The following is a 14,000-nucleotide window of genomic DNA, read 5'->3' as shown; positions in this document are numbered from 1 at the left end:
GCCCGATGCATCACCATGCATCGATTTTTGTAAGGGTATTTCCCAGTCGGCACGGTACGTTCATAGAATATATAAAAATGAAATGCTGAAGAAATCTATTCAAAATAAGATCAGAAAGCTAGACAAAAATAGTTTTACTATCATTGATATTTGAAGGTCAACGACCTCTTTGAATCCTTATTGCTAGCGTCTGAATATATGTATTGGGTATTATTCTGATAATAAGATTTTCAGATTAAGATCGTTAAGCTTGAAGCCGTACCTTCGGATATTCCTCTTATTGCCTAAATAAAACCAAAGCAACAAAAAATCAATATTATTTCTTCAGGAAAGTGAATTAAATCTTCGGCAGGGCAGGGAAAATCCAATACGATATTCCACACTATCGATACTTGCAACTATCGCAATTTTGAACATCGACTTTGCGAAATACTTATTTTTTTTGTTTGCAAAATGCAGCCGGAATATGCCGACGATATACATTTGGAGGCCATTGAGGTGATTCTGAATCACATTCTGTACGTGCGCGGCATATATCCTGCACAAATCTTCAAGAAGCGACGCATCTACAACACACCGGTCTACGTATCGATCTACCCGCCGCTGAATACATACCTTGCCGGCGTTCTGCGATCAACGCGAGAGCTACTTGGCCGGCGAGAGCTAAAGTGCTTTGAAATCATGCTGTATCACAGCGAAAACCAGCCAATTGAGAGTTATATGCTGCAGATAGATCAATTGGAGTCTGGGGCCGCCAGGCAGCCAGCGGAGGATCCGCACCTGATTGAGTACGAGCAACAGCTGCGCGCCGCACTGTACAAACTGTCTGAACGCGTCAAACCGTTGCCAAAGCTTCCCGGCAACAGCCAGTTCAAGGTGCATTTGCACACAACACAGACGGCCTTTGTCCGATTTAGCCACGAAGCACAGTACCAGGAGTTTCCCTGGCTGCAGGCGGCTGAGACTCCACAGCAGATGGACGGGCGATCGGCAAGAGTCTGCCTGCTGCCGCTGGCCACAGTCGACAATGTGGGATTGAAAATGCAGGCGCGCATCTTTGGTTGAGATGATTGTTATTTCCGGTTGATAATTGTTTGTATTAAATCAAAATGTTACATTGAATCAGTGTGTATAAACTACATACATTCTAGAGCAGTCCTTGACGCTTCAAGTCCTCAAATGTCTTGCGATTCACCACATTGCCCAGAGAGTCCTCGTACTCCTCCTCCTGGTCGGCTATCCAGCGCTCGCTCTGCTTTTGCGACTTTAGCTTCTCCCACAACGTGATGGCGTCCTCGATCTGGGTCACATTCGCAAAATGCGCCGTATTGGGTATACCCAGACACCGCATGCCGTGCGCATGTCGCCATTCGGCAAAGTGCCGCTGAAATGCCTTCGGTCCTTTGTAGGTAAAGTTGCCGCAGATCTCGCAGTTGTAGCTTATGTTCAGGCCATGCAGCTTGTACAGCCAGTAGGGGATGGGCTTGCCGTCCCAGCCCAGAGGCAAATTTTTGGGATTGTACGGCACGTCATCGGCATCGGGATCATCGTCGTTGTCCGACTCGCTGGCCTCCACATCGCTGTCATCGCGCTCGCCACCTGTGCGCGCCTGCTTTCGCTGGACATTCTCCTTGGTCGCCGCCCGCTGCTCGGACAGCAACTCGGCGTATTTATAGAGCAGCGCCTCCAGTTGGGCGATATCTTTGCTGCGTTCGTGTTCCTTCGACTGTGCACTGGCACTTTTGGCGTTTGGCTTCTTGGCCATCAGAGCGGGATCGAGCGTGCTTTTGCCCTTTGTGGAAAACAAGCGCTGGGCACGCTCCTCCAGAGTGCCACCACACTTTAGTCCCAGGGCCACTAGCGCGGACTTCAGACGATCCAGACCCAGGGAGGCCAACTCCTCCCAGCTCGAGAACGCCGAGAGATCCAGATGGGCGCCCGTATTGGCCAGCGCTGACTCGGTCTCCTTTAACGACCAGCCCGGAAAGGTTCCCTGCAGCCACTGACGCTGGAAATCGAGCTCCACTTTGACCAGCTCGCCCTCCAGATCCAGCAGCGGCTGAATACGCAGAATGAAGTTGTGCAGGTATTCGTTCAGTGTCTCAATGTACTTGCGGTACTCGCGGTTCTTCCTGTCGCGTGGAATATCAAACACATGATCGAAGGACATTAAATACGCAATGTAGTCCAGCTTTTCGACTGCCCGCAAGTTCAGGTAGAGCTCGTAGCACTCGTTAAGATCCAAATACCGGCCGCCGCCTTCCTCGTCGGTAAACTCCACAAGCGCACTCATATCATCCGGATTGTTGTAGACCTTGATCATGTCGTCAAACTCCACGGACAGCGGCACACTCACTTCGGCCGGATGCGATTTGTAAAACAGCTTGATCTGCTTCAGTCGGGCATAGAACTCGTTGAATTCGTTGGGCCCCGACAGGGCCGCAATCTCCTGCTTCCTCTCATTGTCCTTGTCCTCGTACAGGTCGCGCAGTTGTGTGCTGGCATTATGATGCAGTTCCATCAGATATTTAAGCCTGTGCTCCGAATGAATGCGCTCCTTTTCACCCGGCTTTTTTGTTGCGTGCTCGTCCACCATCAACTTGACGAGCCGCTCGCGTTCCTCATGGTATCGGCGCTGCTGCTCCAGGAGCGTCTCCATTGCACTTGAATCGTAGGTATTAAGTAGACGTGTTCAGGTTGAATTATCGTTTATTCCCAGAAGAAAAAACAAATTTTCATTTATTTCGCGTGTGTGTACAGGCAGTAGAGATGGTATATATTGATCTATCAATATATCGATAAATATATTTTGGCTTTAAAAATATCGGTACTCATATTGTCATTCACTTGTTTACGTCTGGCCTATACACAAGAGATACAAATTCATAAAAGTAATTCCGTTGATGATAAATCATAAAAATATCCACATAAACATAGCACATAAGAATATATGATCAAACGACAAGGTATATCGATGTATTGACATAACGATATATATTGAACATCCATACTTGCAAGTAAAGGGTCACACTGCAAAATCATATGATCGATTTGCAGTGAAAATTTTTCAGACAGACGTCGGGCAGAAGGCAAAAAAGTAACTTATCGTTTTCCACATTTCCTCGTATTGTCTGAAGTTGAGCCTTAAACATTTGACGGAACATATAAATTTAATTGAAATTAAAACTATTACAGGCACGGTTACACGTGGATTTCTTTGGAACAGTTGAATTTCTTTTCGGTTTTGTGCAAGTGAAAAAAATCAGTCAAGATGGCATTGAGCGACGCTGATGTACAGAAACAGGTAAATAGGCGATGAAAATGATTAAAATTACTATTATAAGGTAAAGGCACTCAATGTGGTCCTGTGTATGGGCTGCGGTTTAATTTAAAATTGTGTTTTTAATATGCAATCAAGCAAAAAGATGGCGAAGTCATGGGATCCAAAGAGGTTTGAAGTCATGTGAATTTCTCATGGCAGCACATTCCTATTGGCCATAGTCGTGCCCACCTTGTTGGTTATCACTCTTACATGCCATCTTATAATGTAAATGAAACCTTATGTGTAGTAGAAATGATGGTTATTTATTAAAATACTCTACGCAAAAAAGTGAGTAAAAAAATTCGTGTTGGTCATGTGACACGGGCTCCACCATTGAGTACAATGTGTTGAAGCGAGACAACTAGTGGGTGTTTGCGATGCTGCCCCTCCACACTCTCTGTCACACGACCAGCCAACCCCCCCCTCCCAACCACCCCCTTACGTTATCAGCCGAAAAAACGAAAACTTTCAAGAAAAATTAAATAAATAAATGGGGGAATAGCTGAAATTTTAAATAAACGTTAACGTAATGGCTTTTGATTCCAATATAATTCCTATCAATGCAATTTCCAGATCAAACACATGATGGCGTTCATTGAGCAGGAGGCCAATGAAAAAGCCGAGGAGATCGATGCCAAAGCCGAGGAGGAGTTCAACATTGAGAAGGGACGCCTCGTCCAGCAGCAGCGTCTCAAGATCATGGAGTACTACGAGAAGAAGGAGAAACAGGTTGAACTCCAGAAGAAAATCCAGTCATCCAACATGCTCAACCAGGCTCGCTTGAAGGTGTGTGTGTGCCCCCCGCGTCCCGTTGAATAGATTCCATAAAAACCCAACTCTGTGTGTTGTTTAGGTACTGAAAGTGCGCGAGGATCATGTGAGCAATGTCCTGGATGATGCCCGCAAACGTCTGGGCGAGGTCACCAAGAGCGACGGCGAATACAAGGCCGTCGTGACCAAGCTGATTGTCCAGGGCCTCTTCCAGGTGATGGAGCCCAAGGTGACACTGCGTTGCCGCCAGGTCGATGTGTCGCTGGTCCGCGACATTCTGCCCCAAGCTGTGGAACAGTACAAGGCCCAAATGAAGCAGAGTGTCGATATCACCATTGACGAGATAAACTTCCTCGCTGCTGATACCTGCGGTGGTGTAGAGCTGTTGGCCCTCAACGGACGCATTAAGGTGCGCTCTCTCCCCAATTAACTTTAAAATCGTATTTGTCTTCAATTCGAAGTGATTTTTTTTGTTTGCAGGTGCCCAACACGCTGGAGTCCAGATTAGAGTTGATTTCCCAGCAGCTTGTGCCAGAGATCCGTAACGCCCTGTTCGGCCGCAATGTCAACCGCAAATTCACCGATTAAATTGTTAAGTGCATGCAGATGATGATGAAGAAGAAAACCAACCAATAATACCAGCAGGAAAAGTTCAAGTTTCAAGTAACTTCACTCCACCCACAACATAATGAAACAAAATTCAACGTAAAACTCATCCTCATGGCAGGCCATGGCCAGGTCTGGTCTGGTGTCTATGTAGGGACTTGTATTCAATTATAAATTATATTGCCGTTGTTCTTGTATAGTTCTGATTGATACTGAAACTACTACACACTCAAGAACCCCCTCCGTTTCGGTCTTCAGTTATATATGGGATATTCACACACCCACAACATTTACATACATAAATGTATGCCAATAATTACATACACATATTAGGCATACACAAAATCCTATCAGCATACGGAAACAAAAAATAGCATTGTAATACGAGTTTGTTAAAGTTTGTTCGTTTATTTTTTACCTAAATGTATATTTGCTGAACACAGGCGCATACAATTTTGAACATTTTTTTGCATACATTCCTGCCCTTTGATTTACATGTGTGTTTCAACCCTCGTCCCGTTCTTTGAGTTATTTACTATATTATTGTACATTAATTTCTGTCGTCTATAGTCATTGTTGAACATTTATCTATACATATGTGTCTATGTTTGTAATTATTCATATGCAGCAGTGTGTCGAGCAGTAGCAGCAGCAGCAGCAGCAGCCACAGGTGCCACTGGCAGTCTGTGCAAACGTACACTCAGCATTGTTGCCTGCCGGAACACCGAAATGGATCGGAGATCGGTCTGATTTCGCTGAACCGAAGGTGACGTACGCTTGCGCAACTGCCACTGGCACAGGAAACACACAAAATATCATCTTCAATCCTCATAAAATGTCTGTTGTTGGACGCGTAACGAATACACAGTTACCAAAAGCAAGAACGCACGCATAAACGCATCCGAGAACCCAACCGAAACACACGAAATGAAGTATTGCCAAGTACGGCCCATAAGTAGCTAAATTTGTTGACCCTCAAATCCAGCTTCCACTCTACATAAACCATATATATACATATACTTAACTAAAGGATAACTAAACAAAAAAATATATAAACAAGAAAAAAAAATGGAAATTAGATTGAAACAATTTATGGAACTGCTGCTGCCTCGCGACCTGCCCACTGCCACTGCACTGCACACATGCATCATATCAGGCTTTCAAAATAATTTTTGAAGTTTGTATCTGAATGTTCGCCCAATGTTCGTTCATAGTGTATTCCTTCTCCAGGCTCATTTCTAACCAAGTTACACACCAATTGCAATTGTTCAAATATGATGAATAATAACTACAAATTTAGCAAACAATACAAAATACAAACAAATAGCATATGGGTTATTATATAACATCGAGTACTATATACATTAAATGAAATACGAGAAATGCAAGAAAAAATTACTTTTAAACAAAAATTTATGTTGAATAAAAACAGTATTTCCAAAAACTAAACTAAGCGAATCCAAAACTTTTTGCACTCCAGAATTGGTTATATTTTAATTGTAGGCTTGGATGATGAACGCTGCCCTATGAACGACTTTTCAATTGAATTGAAGCAGATAGGACCCTTTTTTCCTACATTTTAAATCTCTTAACTAAGAAAACGGCCCTAAATGCGTTTAAAAATTTCTGAGTCCATTCCAAGTTCGAACAAGCGTGTGACTAACCTATTGTACATGCACATGAAAAATTACTTTTATTATTATCCTTAATTGTTTGGCGTTTCGGAAATTACACGAGACGTAACATAATTGGAAATAAAAAGGTACGATCTGGATTTAAAACCGATATGTACCGTACTTTGAATATTTTTCGCGTATGATGGTCACACTTTTTCGACACCTTTATCGATAGATGGCACAATCGATTTTGCGGTGATCGTAAAACCGAACAGTGTGTGCGAAAAGTATACCTACATGTTTTCGGTGGTAAAACAAAATCAATAAGTAAAATCACTAAGCAAACAACACATAGAGGCGTCAAATCGACTAAAAACTGCCTGCATAAAATTTTTGGACGATTGGCTCCCAGGCCTTCGGTCGGGAGCCGATAGCTTCGCCAGGGCACTCGGCTCTCTCCGGCTTGAGCCGAGAGAGACCGCCTTTGCAGCTGTGTCGAATATAAACCGTGTGCGTGTGTAACTATGCCTGTATTTGTGTCCTCTAACAACTTTAAAACCAAACTCGACCTATTCAGGGTCGGATCAACCCTCAACCGGGCCCTGGGCAACCATCAATTTGGGGGTCCTCCTTTATTTTGTATTTTTCTCAGTGGCTATTATATTTTTTATTCATTATTTGGAGTTTTGTTTTTTCAACAAAATTTTTCTGTTATCCGTAGGGGGCCCTAGGCAACTGCTAATCCGGCCCTGGACCTATTCCCGTCGTCAGACTTCATATTTTGTTGATGTATTCTGTCACTCGACTCGACACGGGCAGAGGTATTTACGAAGGCCAAAAATTGTAGAACCCACATACAAGCACAGTATGTGAGAATACATGACACACACACATTTACGTAACCTGAAAACTCAAAACAAAGACGGTTTCGGAAAATAAGAATTGATAAATATTTTGTCGTGTCTGAGTACACACATGCATTTGCAATGCTCGTCTAGCTTTCGTATCCCGTCATGAGTCAGAGAACACGCATACAGGTATAGCTACACACGCACACGGTTTATATTCGACACAGCTGCAAAGGCGGTCTCTCTCGGCTCAAGCCGGAGAGAGCCGAGTGCCCTGGCGAAGCTATCGGCTCCCGACCGAAGGCCTGGGAGCCAATCGTCCAAAAATTTTATGCAGGCAGTTTTTAGTCGATTTGACGCCTCTATGTGTTGTTTGCTTAGTGGTAAAATTCAAAAAGTATGAACAGGAAAATTCTTTTGCATGCAATGCATTACGACCCTACCCAACAAAAAAACATTTTCGAATCCGTTACATTTGTATTTCATTTATTTGTTGTATACATATATGTACTTTTTCATGCAATTCAAATATTCGTAATTCCATACGCTTTGTTCACATAATAATTTGCGTTGAAACTGGTGGTGGTGGGCCTTGCATGCAAGTCAATATTTAATCATCTTTCCAAATCTTTATTTCGAAGATAACCTTGTCAAATTCCATACTGGCTTGGCGCCGAGCTCTTGAGGGTGAATATTAATTACTTTTTTCTTTTCATTTTAATATATGCATATGTGCCGGGGGTAGATTTTTAAATAAATAATTGCGAACATACAAACGGGCCTGAAGCCCATTTTAGAACATGGGGCATATATACTCGTATGCTCCATTTTACATATCTGTGTTTTAGACTCTCCAATGTGATGGATTACACCGCGTGCAATTCTTTCTGATTTCTTGTTCGAGATGCCTATTCTGTGTTGGTATGTGTGTGTGTTGTGTGTGTGGCGATATTTGTTTTTTGGTAATTGTAAATCTGTAAACCTTTATTAACACTTTTTCCATCCGTTTGCTGTTGTATAGTTAAGAAATATATTGCATTCACAAATCGGGAACTAATTGAGGATTGAGGGGGTGGGGTGTACATTAATTTAGAAGTTCTCTCTCTCTTCGCCATTGCCTTTAGGTAGATACTGGCATCTATGCATATCTATGGAGTTGTATGTCTGTGTGTGTGGATAGTTTGGATATGGGAGGGGCGGCTCCGTTTGTGTTGTTCCTTTTAGCCATGCTCTTTTTTGTTAACCATAAAATTGTTAATCGCCATTCTTTTGTTCGTCCTCAGATTCGGATTCTAGAAAAAATAGCAGAAGTAAATGCAAAAAGTTAATTACCGTTTTAAAAAGATCTCTTAAAAAGATTTATATATTAATTTATATATTAGGTGGGGCTGTCCAAACGATTATTGGCCAAATGTAACTATGAAAAGTTATATGGACACCCAATCATTCATTTGCTTTGGCATGACCGAAATTAACCTCTTGGAATTGTGCACACTGGAATTTGTGGCACTCCAAGATCTTGGTTAGAGACATGCCATGGAATATCATTATTGTGTCTGGGGGAGGCGAAATTATGCCGCTTCGGTGTAAGGTCTAAGGTCAAACAGAGAGACGACAGTAAAAGCCCAATCCTCATGGCTACAACAAACGTTGAAGATTTTCGGAGAGGTATTATGTACTGAAAAACTAAACAAAAATTAAATTGTCTGTCCAAACGATTATTGGCCAAATGTAACTATGAATAGTTATATGGACACCCAATCATTCATTTGCTTTGGCATGACTACAACATTAACCTCTTGGAATTGTGCACACTGGAATTTGTGGCACTCCAAGATTTTGGCTAGAGGCATGCGGCATAAAATACTACAATTTTGTCCAGGTTTTCATTGGCCTGCGTTGCTCTGGTTTTATTGTGGAGCAACGAGGCAAGCAAAAAACCCAAATGCTTTTGCAATTTTGTACAACGAAAGTGCCATCCAAGACAAGACCATTCTCAAAAATTGCACTCATATTAAATTAACCCCTCCACAAATGTTCATTATAAACTATATATTTACCTTCTTCGGCTGATTGCAGCCATTCGACAAACTTGCGCATTTGTTCGAGAAAATGCATTTTTCCCTTGTTGGAATGACCATCCTTGTACCAGCGCAAGATGATCTCCTCGGAAAGGACCTCTGTTTTGTAGAACAACAATATGATCTTCTGGAAGGCCTTCATAAAGTTCATGTTCTCATAGCAGAACTCCTGCACCTTCAGGATCAGGGCCAATTCCGAGCGGTCTGTTGAGGCGAATGCCTGCAACAAAGTGCAGTACGTCTTCAAGTGACGAACAGCCTGATCGGTGACCAGCTCCTCCTTCTTGTTCCATTCGCCCAACGACATGATGGTAGACCAAATCTGTACATCAAAACAAAAAAAAAATCATTCAATTAAACTCTGTCTCTCTCGTCGAATCAATCGTTCGATTAACTTACAATAACAATTATCTCATGATCGGGAATGTTGTTGCGTGCCGAAAACTCTTTAATGTCAGCGGTTATCTCATTGTGTGCCTTCTCATCGTTGATATCATCGATGAGGGTCTGCTGCAGCTCACGCTTGGCCTCCTGGCTAGCCTGGGCCTTGTGCAGCTTGACGATCTCATTGAGTTCCTTGTCAAGAAAAACTTGTTTAAAATATTCCTCAGTACGTTTGTTTGGTGGGAAAAAGTCCATAAGTCTTAGGAGAGAAACAATAACGAAATATACCCATTAATAAACATTCTAGCCAAATTATATTCTATTTTTTTATCTATATTATAAATTTGTACGAAATTAAATCGACACCCAAATGAAGCCAAATGTCCATTTGCGAATTAAATAAAACTCCACGAAATTTACTCTAGGAACATCAATTAAAGATACACAACTGAATGGTTATAACATCTTCCTGAGAACATTCCATATTTGGATTTCGAAGTCATTATAGTATATCGAATAGTAATCTAATAAACTTGCATAATTGTACGAAATTAAATCGACACCCAAATGAAGCCAAAAGTTCATTTGCGAATTAAATAAAACTCCACGAAATTTACTCTAGGAACATCAATTAAAGATGCACAACTGAATCGTTATAACATCTTCCTGAGAACATTCCATAAAAACAATAATATAAATGAAAAACTTACTTGCTTTCCAGTCCACCCTTCTTAAGCGCCTGAATCAGATATGCAATGCCCTTCTCTTGCTTGAACGTCTGAAATAGCTCCAGTAGAAACTCCAGTGCAATGCCATCCTTGATCAGATGCTCGTTGTTTAGTACCAATAACACATTTGGCGGTACAGAGCCATTAACTAAGAACATGACAAAGTTATAGAAAAATATTAGGTTCGTCTTATGATATGGAACGAATGTTAGGAAAGAATTCTTCTTGTCCTTGGGCTCGTGGCTCTTGGATTTGGTTAAGTTTGCATCCAAGAGTCAGTATACCAAGAGTAACTTTTACTTTAGCCCAATCTCAGCTGCAAGTCGAACAAGGGTCTATCTAGACTCGACTATATAAACGCTGGCTGGGCTTTAAGGCGAAAGTTGAAGTGTTTTCTGAAGACTTACCTAACCAGAGCGCAGTCATTCGCGCAAGCTTGATGCGTTCACTTGGAGTAAAGCCCTTTACGAATAATAGAACTTTACCCATCTCCTCTTCGAACATTTTCTCAAGGTACTTGTACCGTCTGATGAGCTTAACAAATACCTGAAATCGTAGAAAATTTTCAATTACTGAAAGTTCCTTACATTTACACGAATTTGTTCAACTCTTTTTAGTTTTGTTGCAACAAAAGAAATCTTTAGGTTGTTGGTTTTATTTTCTACACAAAATAAAGACAAGTAAAATGTTGCTTTTCATGTTGCATATTTTGACACCGATTGCATCGTATAGATGAGATAACCGGTTCTAATAATATGCAATTGAAAAAAGGTGACCTTCCAGGTGTTGTGTGTACTGTATATAATATATACTATTGCAGCTGTAGAAGCTGTTGTTGACACATAAGAAATCTTCGGATCGTTAGGTTGTTTACAACAAACCAAAGACAAGTAAATATGTGACGTTTCATGTGGCATAATCTGACACCGACTACATTTTTGAGCTTGTAATCAGTTCTAATTATATGCACACACACACACACTGGGATCGGATCGAATCGGTTCGGATATATGATATATAAAGTTTAAACAAACCTGCTCATGGTTGCGCATGGATTCCATGCTCTCGGGGGCATCAAAGATGCAGTAATTTGTGCGCGGCTTTTCGCCATCCTGAGAAATGGAACCACCAGGCACTGAAACATAGATTATTACAAATGTTATCGCTTATAATATGGGAATGGCAGTAGTTATCTGGGACTTACCTAATAGACCACCCGCAATCAATATATCAAAGAGAACTTCACCGTAGCGACGATAGTCGAGCTTGTTGCCCGCGATGTCTAGATATTTAGAGATTTGCTCCAAGTCGCCATCAGTTTTTTCGAGACCAGCAATGACCGCATCACGGAATCCCGTTGGGTCATATTTTTCTCTTTCATCTCTTTTTCTGGTCTTGATGCGTTGACCCGATAGCACTGGTCTTTCTATTTTTTGACTCATACAATAAATTGCTGCAGATAGATCAGATGTGTAAACGTTTCACAATTAATTTAGTGATTATATCAGTTAAATGTTCAACTATAAACTGAGCAAGGTCACAAGATCGATTCACAAGTACAAACTAGCTTTCCAATTGCTGGTCGGCCGTTATTGTTGTTTTAAATGTTGCGAGAGTTTGAAATGCTGTTTAACCTAAAAATCCTCGCCTGCCGAGTATACATGTGCTTTTCGTCACTCACACACACAAACACCAGAGCACAGAGGGAGGGAGAAAGAGAGAGCGAGCACACACACACACGGCCATACAATCTTTTTACAGTTTGATAATGTCGAAAGAAGAACATGGAAGAAGCGAGGCGAGCAGAAGAAGAACAACTGAAAGGCGAGATGAAGAACGAGGGAAAAAGGCGAGAAGTACAGAAAACCAATAAGAGAAGAGCCACTGAAAAAGCGGAGAAAAGAAAGAAGAAAAAATGCAAAAGCAAGGCAAGCGAACAAACCCGCCTATAAACGAAATTCGACAAAGAAACTGTCGAGAATAAAGTGAAATTTTTGACGTGTTACTGGAGGAGCAGCTCGGGCAGAGCTCGGAGCAAGGGAAACGAGGTCATTGTACATACAAAACACACTCGTACCTTTGTGCTACTGTGTGCGTGTGTTCCCGTTGGTTGGCGAGGCAGGGGGGGAAAATGTCAAACGCAGAAACGCAAAAAGATGGAAAATACGCAGTCGGTTCCAAGTACACACACACAAACATTCAATTAGCGAATACATAGATGGAGAAAAATTTAACAAAGACGAACTTTAACTTACACTTTCGCTTAACGGAAATAAGTTTGGCCTTTTAGCCGCTTCCGCGTGTCCTCGTCAGTTATTGAAGGTGGAGAGGGGGCTGATTTGTGTGATTCAAGGGAGAATTTTATTGAGTATGTGTGTGTGCGTGTGTGCCTGTTGCTTTTCACAATTTAAAGAGAGAGCTACTGCGGTGTAAAATGTGCAATTTAATTTAACCTCGCACAGCGTTTGCAAATGCACTCGCACACGTAAAACACAGACGGACACAGATCAAGGCAGATGTAGAATATAATAATTCGTTTTCGCCGACTACGGTCTTTGGTAGCTTACGAGCTTTTTGCACTGTAAAACTGACACGCACGCACACACACACCCACACAGTGTCGACAAAGGCAGAAGAGAGAGAGAGAGAAAACGACAGAATATTTTACAACGGAATTTACGGTTACAATTTTGTGAATGTGAATTTCAGACTTTGTCCGGAATTCTATTTTTAACAACTATCACAATCGGTTACTAAGTATTATGTTTGTTTCAAGTTCTCAACGCCCCCGGTCCTGGCCTGCGCGCACCACTTTGTTAAATGAAATTCAGAAAGCGAATGACACACACGAATCGTGCCGAACCGTTCGACGAGAGACGATAACGAAGAGACATGTGGTTCGGCGCCATTTTGAAGCGACACTTTGTCATACTACACGACTAGAGGGAGGGTAGGGGACGGCAAGGGGCCAGAGTATGCATATTTCTGTGGCTTTTTATTAAATAATGTACATGTATATGCAGGGGTACAGTCGAACAAAGGCCTAACAACTGCCCCTAAATGGTTTATTGCGTGAACGGCTGCTGCTGACTAATTGATGAGTAAACCTCGTTTATACATTAGTATGTATGTATGATACATACCAATTCGTACATAACCTTTTTCTTCGACAAAGAAAAAGTGACATGGCCGTCAATTGCGACATGGAAAATCTATTTCTCTCACTGCTGCACGTCTGAGCTTAAGAATAGGTATATATTTGACTTGGTACTTACGATTAAAACAAAAAAATCTGTTTTGCTGGGAATAAAGTAACTTTTGTGTAGCTTTTTGAGCTGTTTTTTTCGTCGAAAAAATCTGTCGACTGCACCTCACGAATTTTTTTTTAGAAAGCAGTGTGACCGCGGACTGTTTGACAAAATATACCGTCTGAGCCTCGGACATATACCGAAATATACATTCCCAGTTTTAAAATGTACCGTAAATATACTGTGAAAAAGCATATATGTTGATATTCGGTATAATATTACTAGCTAACTGCGGCCCTTACCGCTAAATATATAATTTTATCCGATTGATGAATAAATATTCCACAATTTAGCTTATTTTAAGGACCCTCTTTGATCGGATTGCTTATAAAATAA

The 14,000-nt window shown here is 41.6% G+C and overlaps 4 protein-coding genes across 8 annotated transcripts; 2 read left to right on the top strand and 2 right to left on the bottom strand.

The window, feature by feature from the left end:
• Positions 1 to 336: 336 nt before the first annotated feature.
• On the top strand, positions 337 to 1,118 carry LOC111074935 (DNA polymerase zeta processivity subunit; the record flags this gene model as incomplete). Its single annotated transcript, XM_022367947.2, has 1 exon — positions 337 to 1,118. A coding segment is annotated over one exon (729 nt), but the record flags the coding sequence as incomplete, so codon positions are not given.
• On the bottom strand, positions 1,058 to 2,776 carry LOC111074550 (splicing factor 3A subunit 3). The gene has a single exon (XM_022367356.2). The coding sequence runs from the start codon at positions 2,657 to 2,659 to the stop codon at positions 1,148 to 1,150; it is 1,512 nt and encodes a 503-aa protein (XP_022223048.1). The 5' UTR covers positions 2,660 to 2,776; the 3' UTR covers positions 1,058 to 1,147.
• A 220-nt stretch (positions 2,777 to 2,996) lies between these two features.
• LOC111074581 (V-type proton ATPase subunit E) lies at positions 2,997 to 5,755 on the top strand. Of its 2 annotated transcripts, XM_022367407.2 has the most exons (5): positions 2,997 to 3,097; positions 3,196 to 3,304; positions 3,896 to 4,108; positions 4,176 to 4,502; positions 4,574 to 5,755. In XM_022367407.2, exons 2-5 carry the CDS (start codon positions 3,272 to 3,274, stop codon positions 4,679 to 4,681), a joined length of 681 nt encoding a protein of 226 aa, XP_022223099.1. In that variant the 5' UTR covers positions 2,997 to 3,097; positions 3,196 to 3,271; the 3' UTR covers positions 4,682 to 5,755. The 2 variants fall into 2 exon arrangements, with proteins under 2 accessions (XP_022223099.1, XP_041451078.1); XM_041595144.1 differs by lacking the exon at positions 2,997 to 3,097 and having other exon boundaries at positions 3,133 to 3,304.
• Positions 5,756 to 7,632: 1,877 nt separating this feature from the next.
• Positions 7,633 to 13,740, bottom strand: LOC111074557 (protein krasavietz). 4 transcript variants are annotated; one of them, XM_022367395.2, is made up of 9 exons: positions 12,924 to 13,147; positions 12,612 to 12,690; positions 11,561 to 11,809; positions 11,391 to 11,491; positions 10,764 to 10,902; positions 10,339 to 10,504; positions 9,644 to 9,887; positions 9,224 to 9,566; positions 7,633 to 8,455 (listed from the first exon to the last, which is right to left on the bottom strand). In XM_022367395.2, the coding sequence occupies exons 3-9, from the start codon at positions 11,796 to 11,798 to the stop codon at positions 8,418 to 8,420; spliced, it is 1,269 nt and encodes a 422-aa protein (XP_022223087.1). In that variant the 5' UTR covers positions 11,799 to 11,809; positions 12,612 to 12,690; positions 12,924 to 13,147; the 3' UTR covers positions 7,633 to 8,417. The 4 variants fall into 4 exon arrangements, with proteins under 4 accessions (XP_022223087.1, XP_022223070.1, XP_022223061.1 ...); XM_022367378.2 differs by having other exon boundaries at positions 13,043 to 13,147; XM_022367369.2 differs by having other exon boundaries at positions 13,037 to 13,145.
• Between the last annotated feature and the right edge of the window lie 260 nt (positions 13,741 to 14,000).

The sequence above is a fragment of the Drosophila obscura genome, unplaced genomic scaffold (assembly GCF_018151105.1).
Source record: "Drosophila obscura isolate BZ-5 IFL unplaced genomic scaffold, ASM1815110v1 contig_4, whole genome shotgun sequence".
Taxonomy (NCBI): Eukaryota; Metazoa; Arthropoda; class Insecta; order Diptera; family Drosophilidae; genus Drosophila; species Drosophila obscura.
Note: the sequence above shows the minus strand (reverse complement) of the source record. Positions and strands in the feature narration are given on the sequence as shown.

Coding starts and splice junctions, on each gene's coding strand:
- LOC111074557 (XM_022367387.2), bottom strand. CDS start 11,798: ATGAGTCAAAAAATAGAAAGACCAGTGCTATCGGGTCAACGCATCAAG. Junction 9,888..10,338: donor AAGGGTGGACTGGAAAGCAA/GTAAGTTTTTCA, acceptor TTCTCTCCTAAG/ACTTATGGACTTTTTCCCAC. Junction 9,567..9,643: donor ATCATGAGATAATTGTTATT/GTAAGTTAATCG, acceptor TTTGATGTACAG/ATTTGGTCTACCATCATGTC.
- LOC111074550 (XM_022367356.2), bottom strand. CDS start 2,659: ATGGAGACGCTCCTGGAGCAGCAGCGCCGATACCATGAGGAACGCGAG.
- LOC111074581 (XM_022367407.2), top strand. CDS start 3,272: ATGGCATTGAGCGACGCTGATGTACAGAAACAG. Junction 4,109..4,175: donor TCAACCAGGCTCGCTTGAAG/GTGTGTGTGTGC, acceptor TGTGTTGTTTAG/GTACTGAAAGTGCGCGAGGA. Junction 4,503..4,573: donor CCCTCAACGGACGCATTAAG/GTGCGCTCTCTC, acceptor TTTTGTTTGCAG/GTGCCCAACACGCTGGAGTC.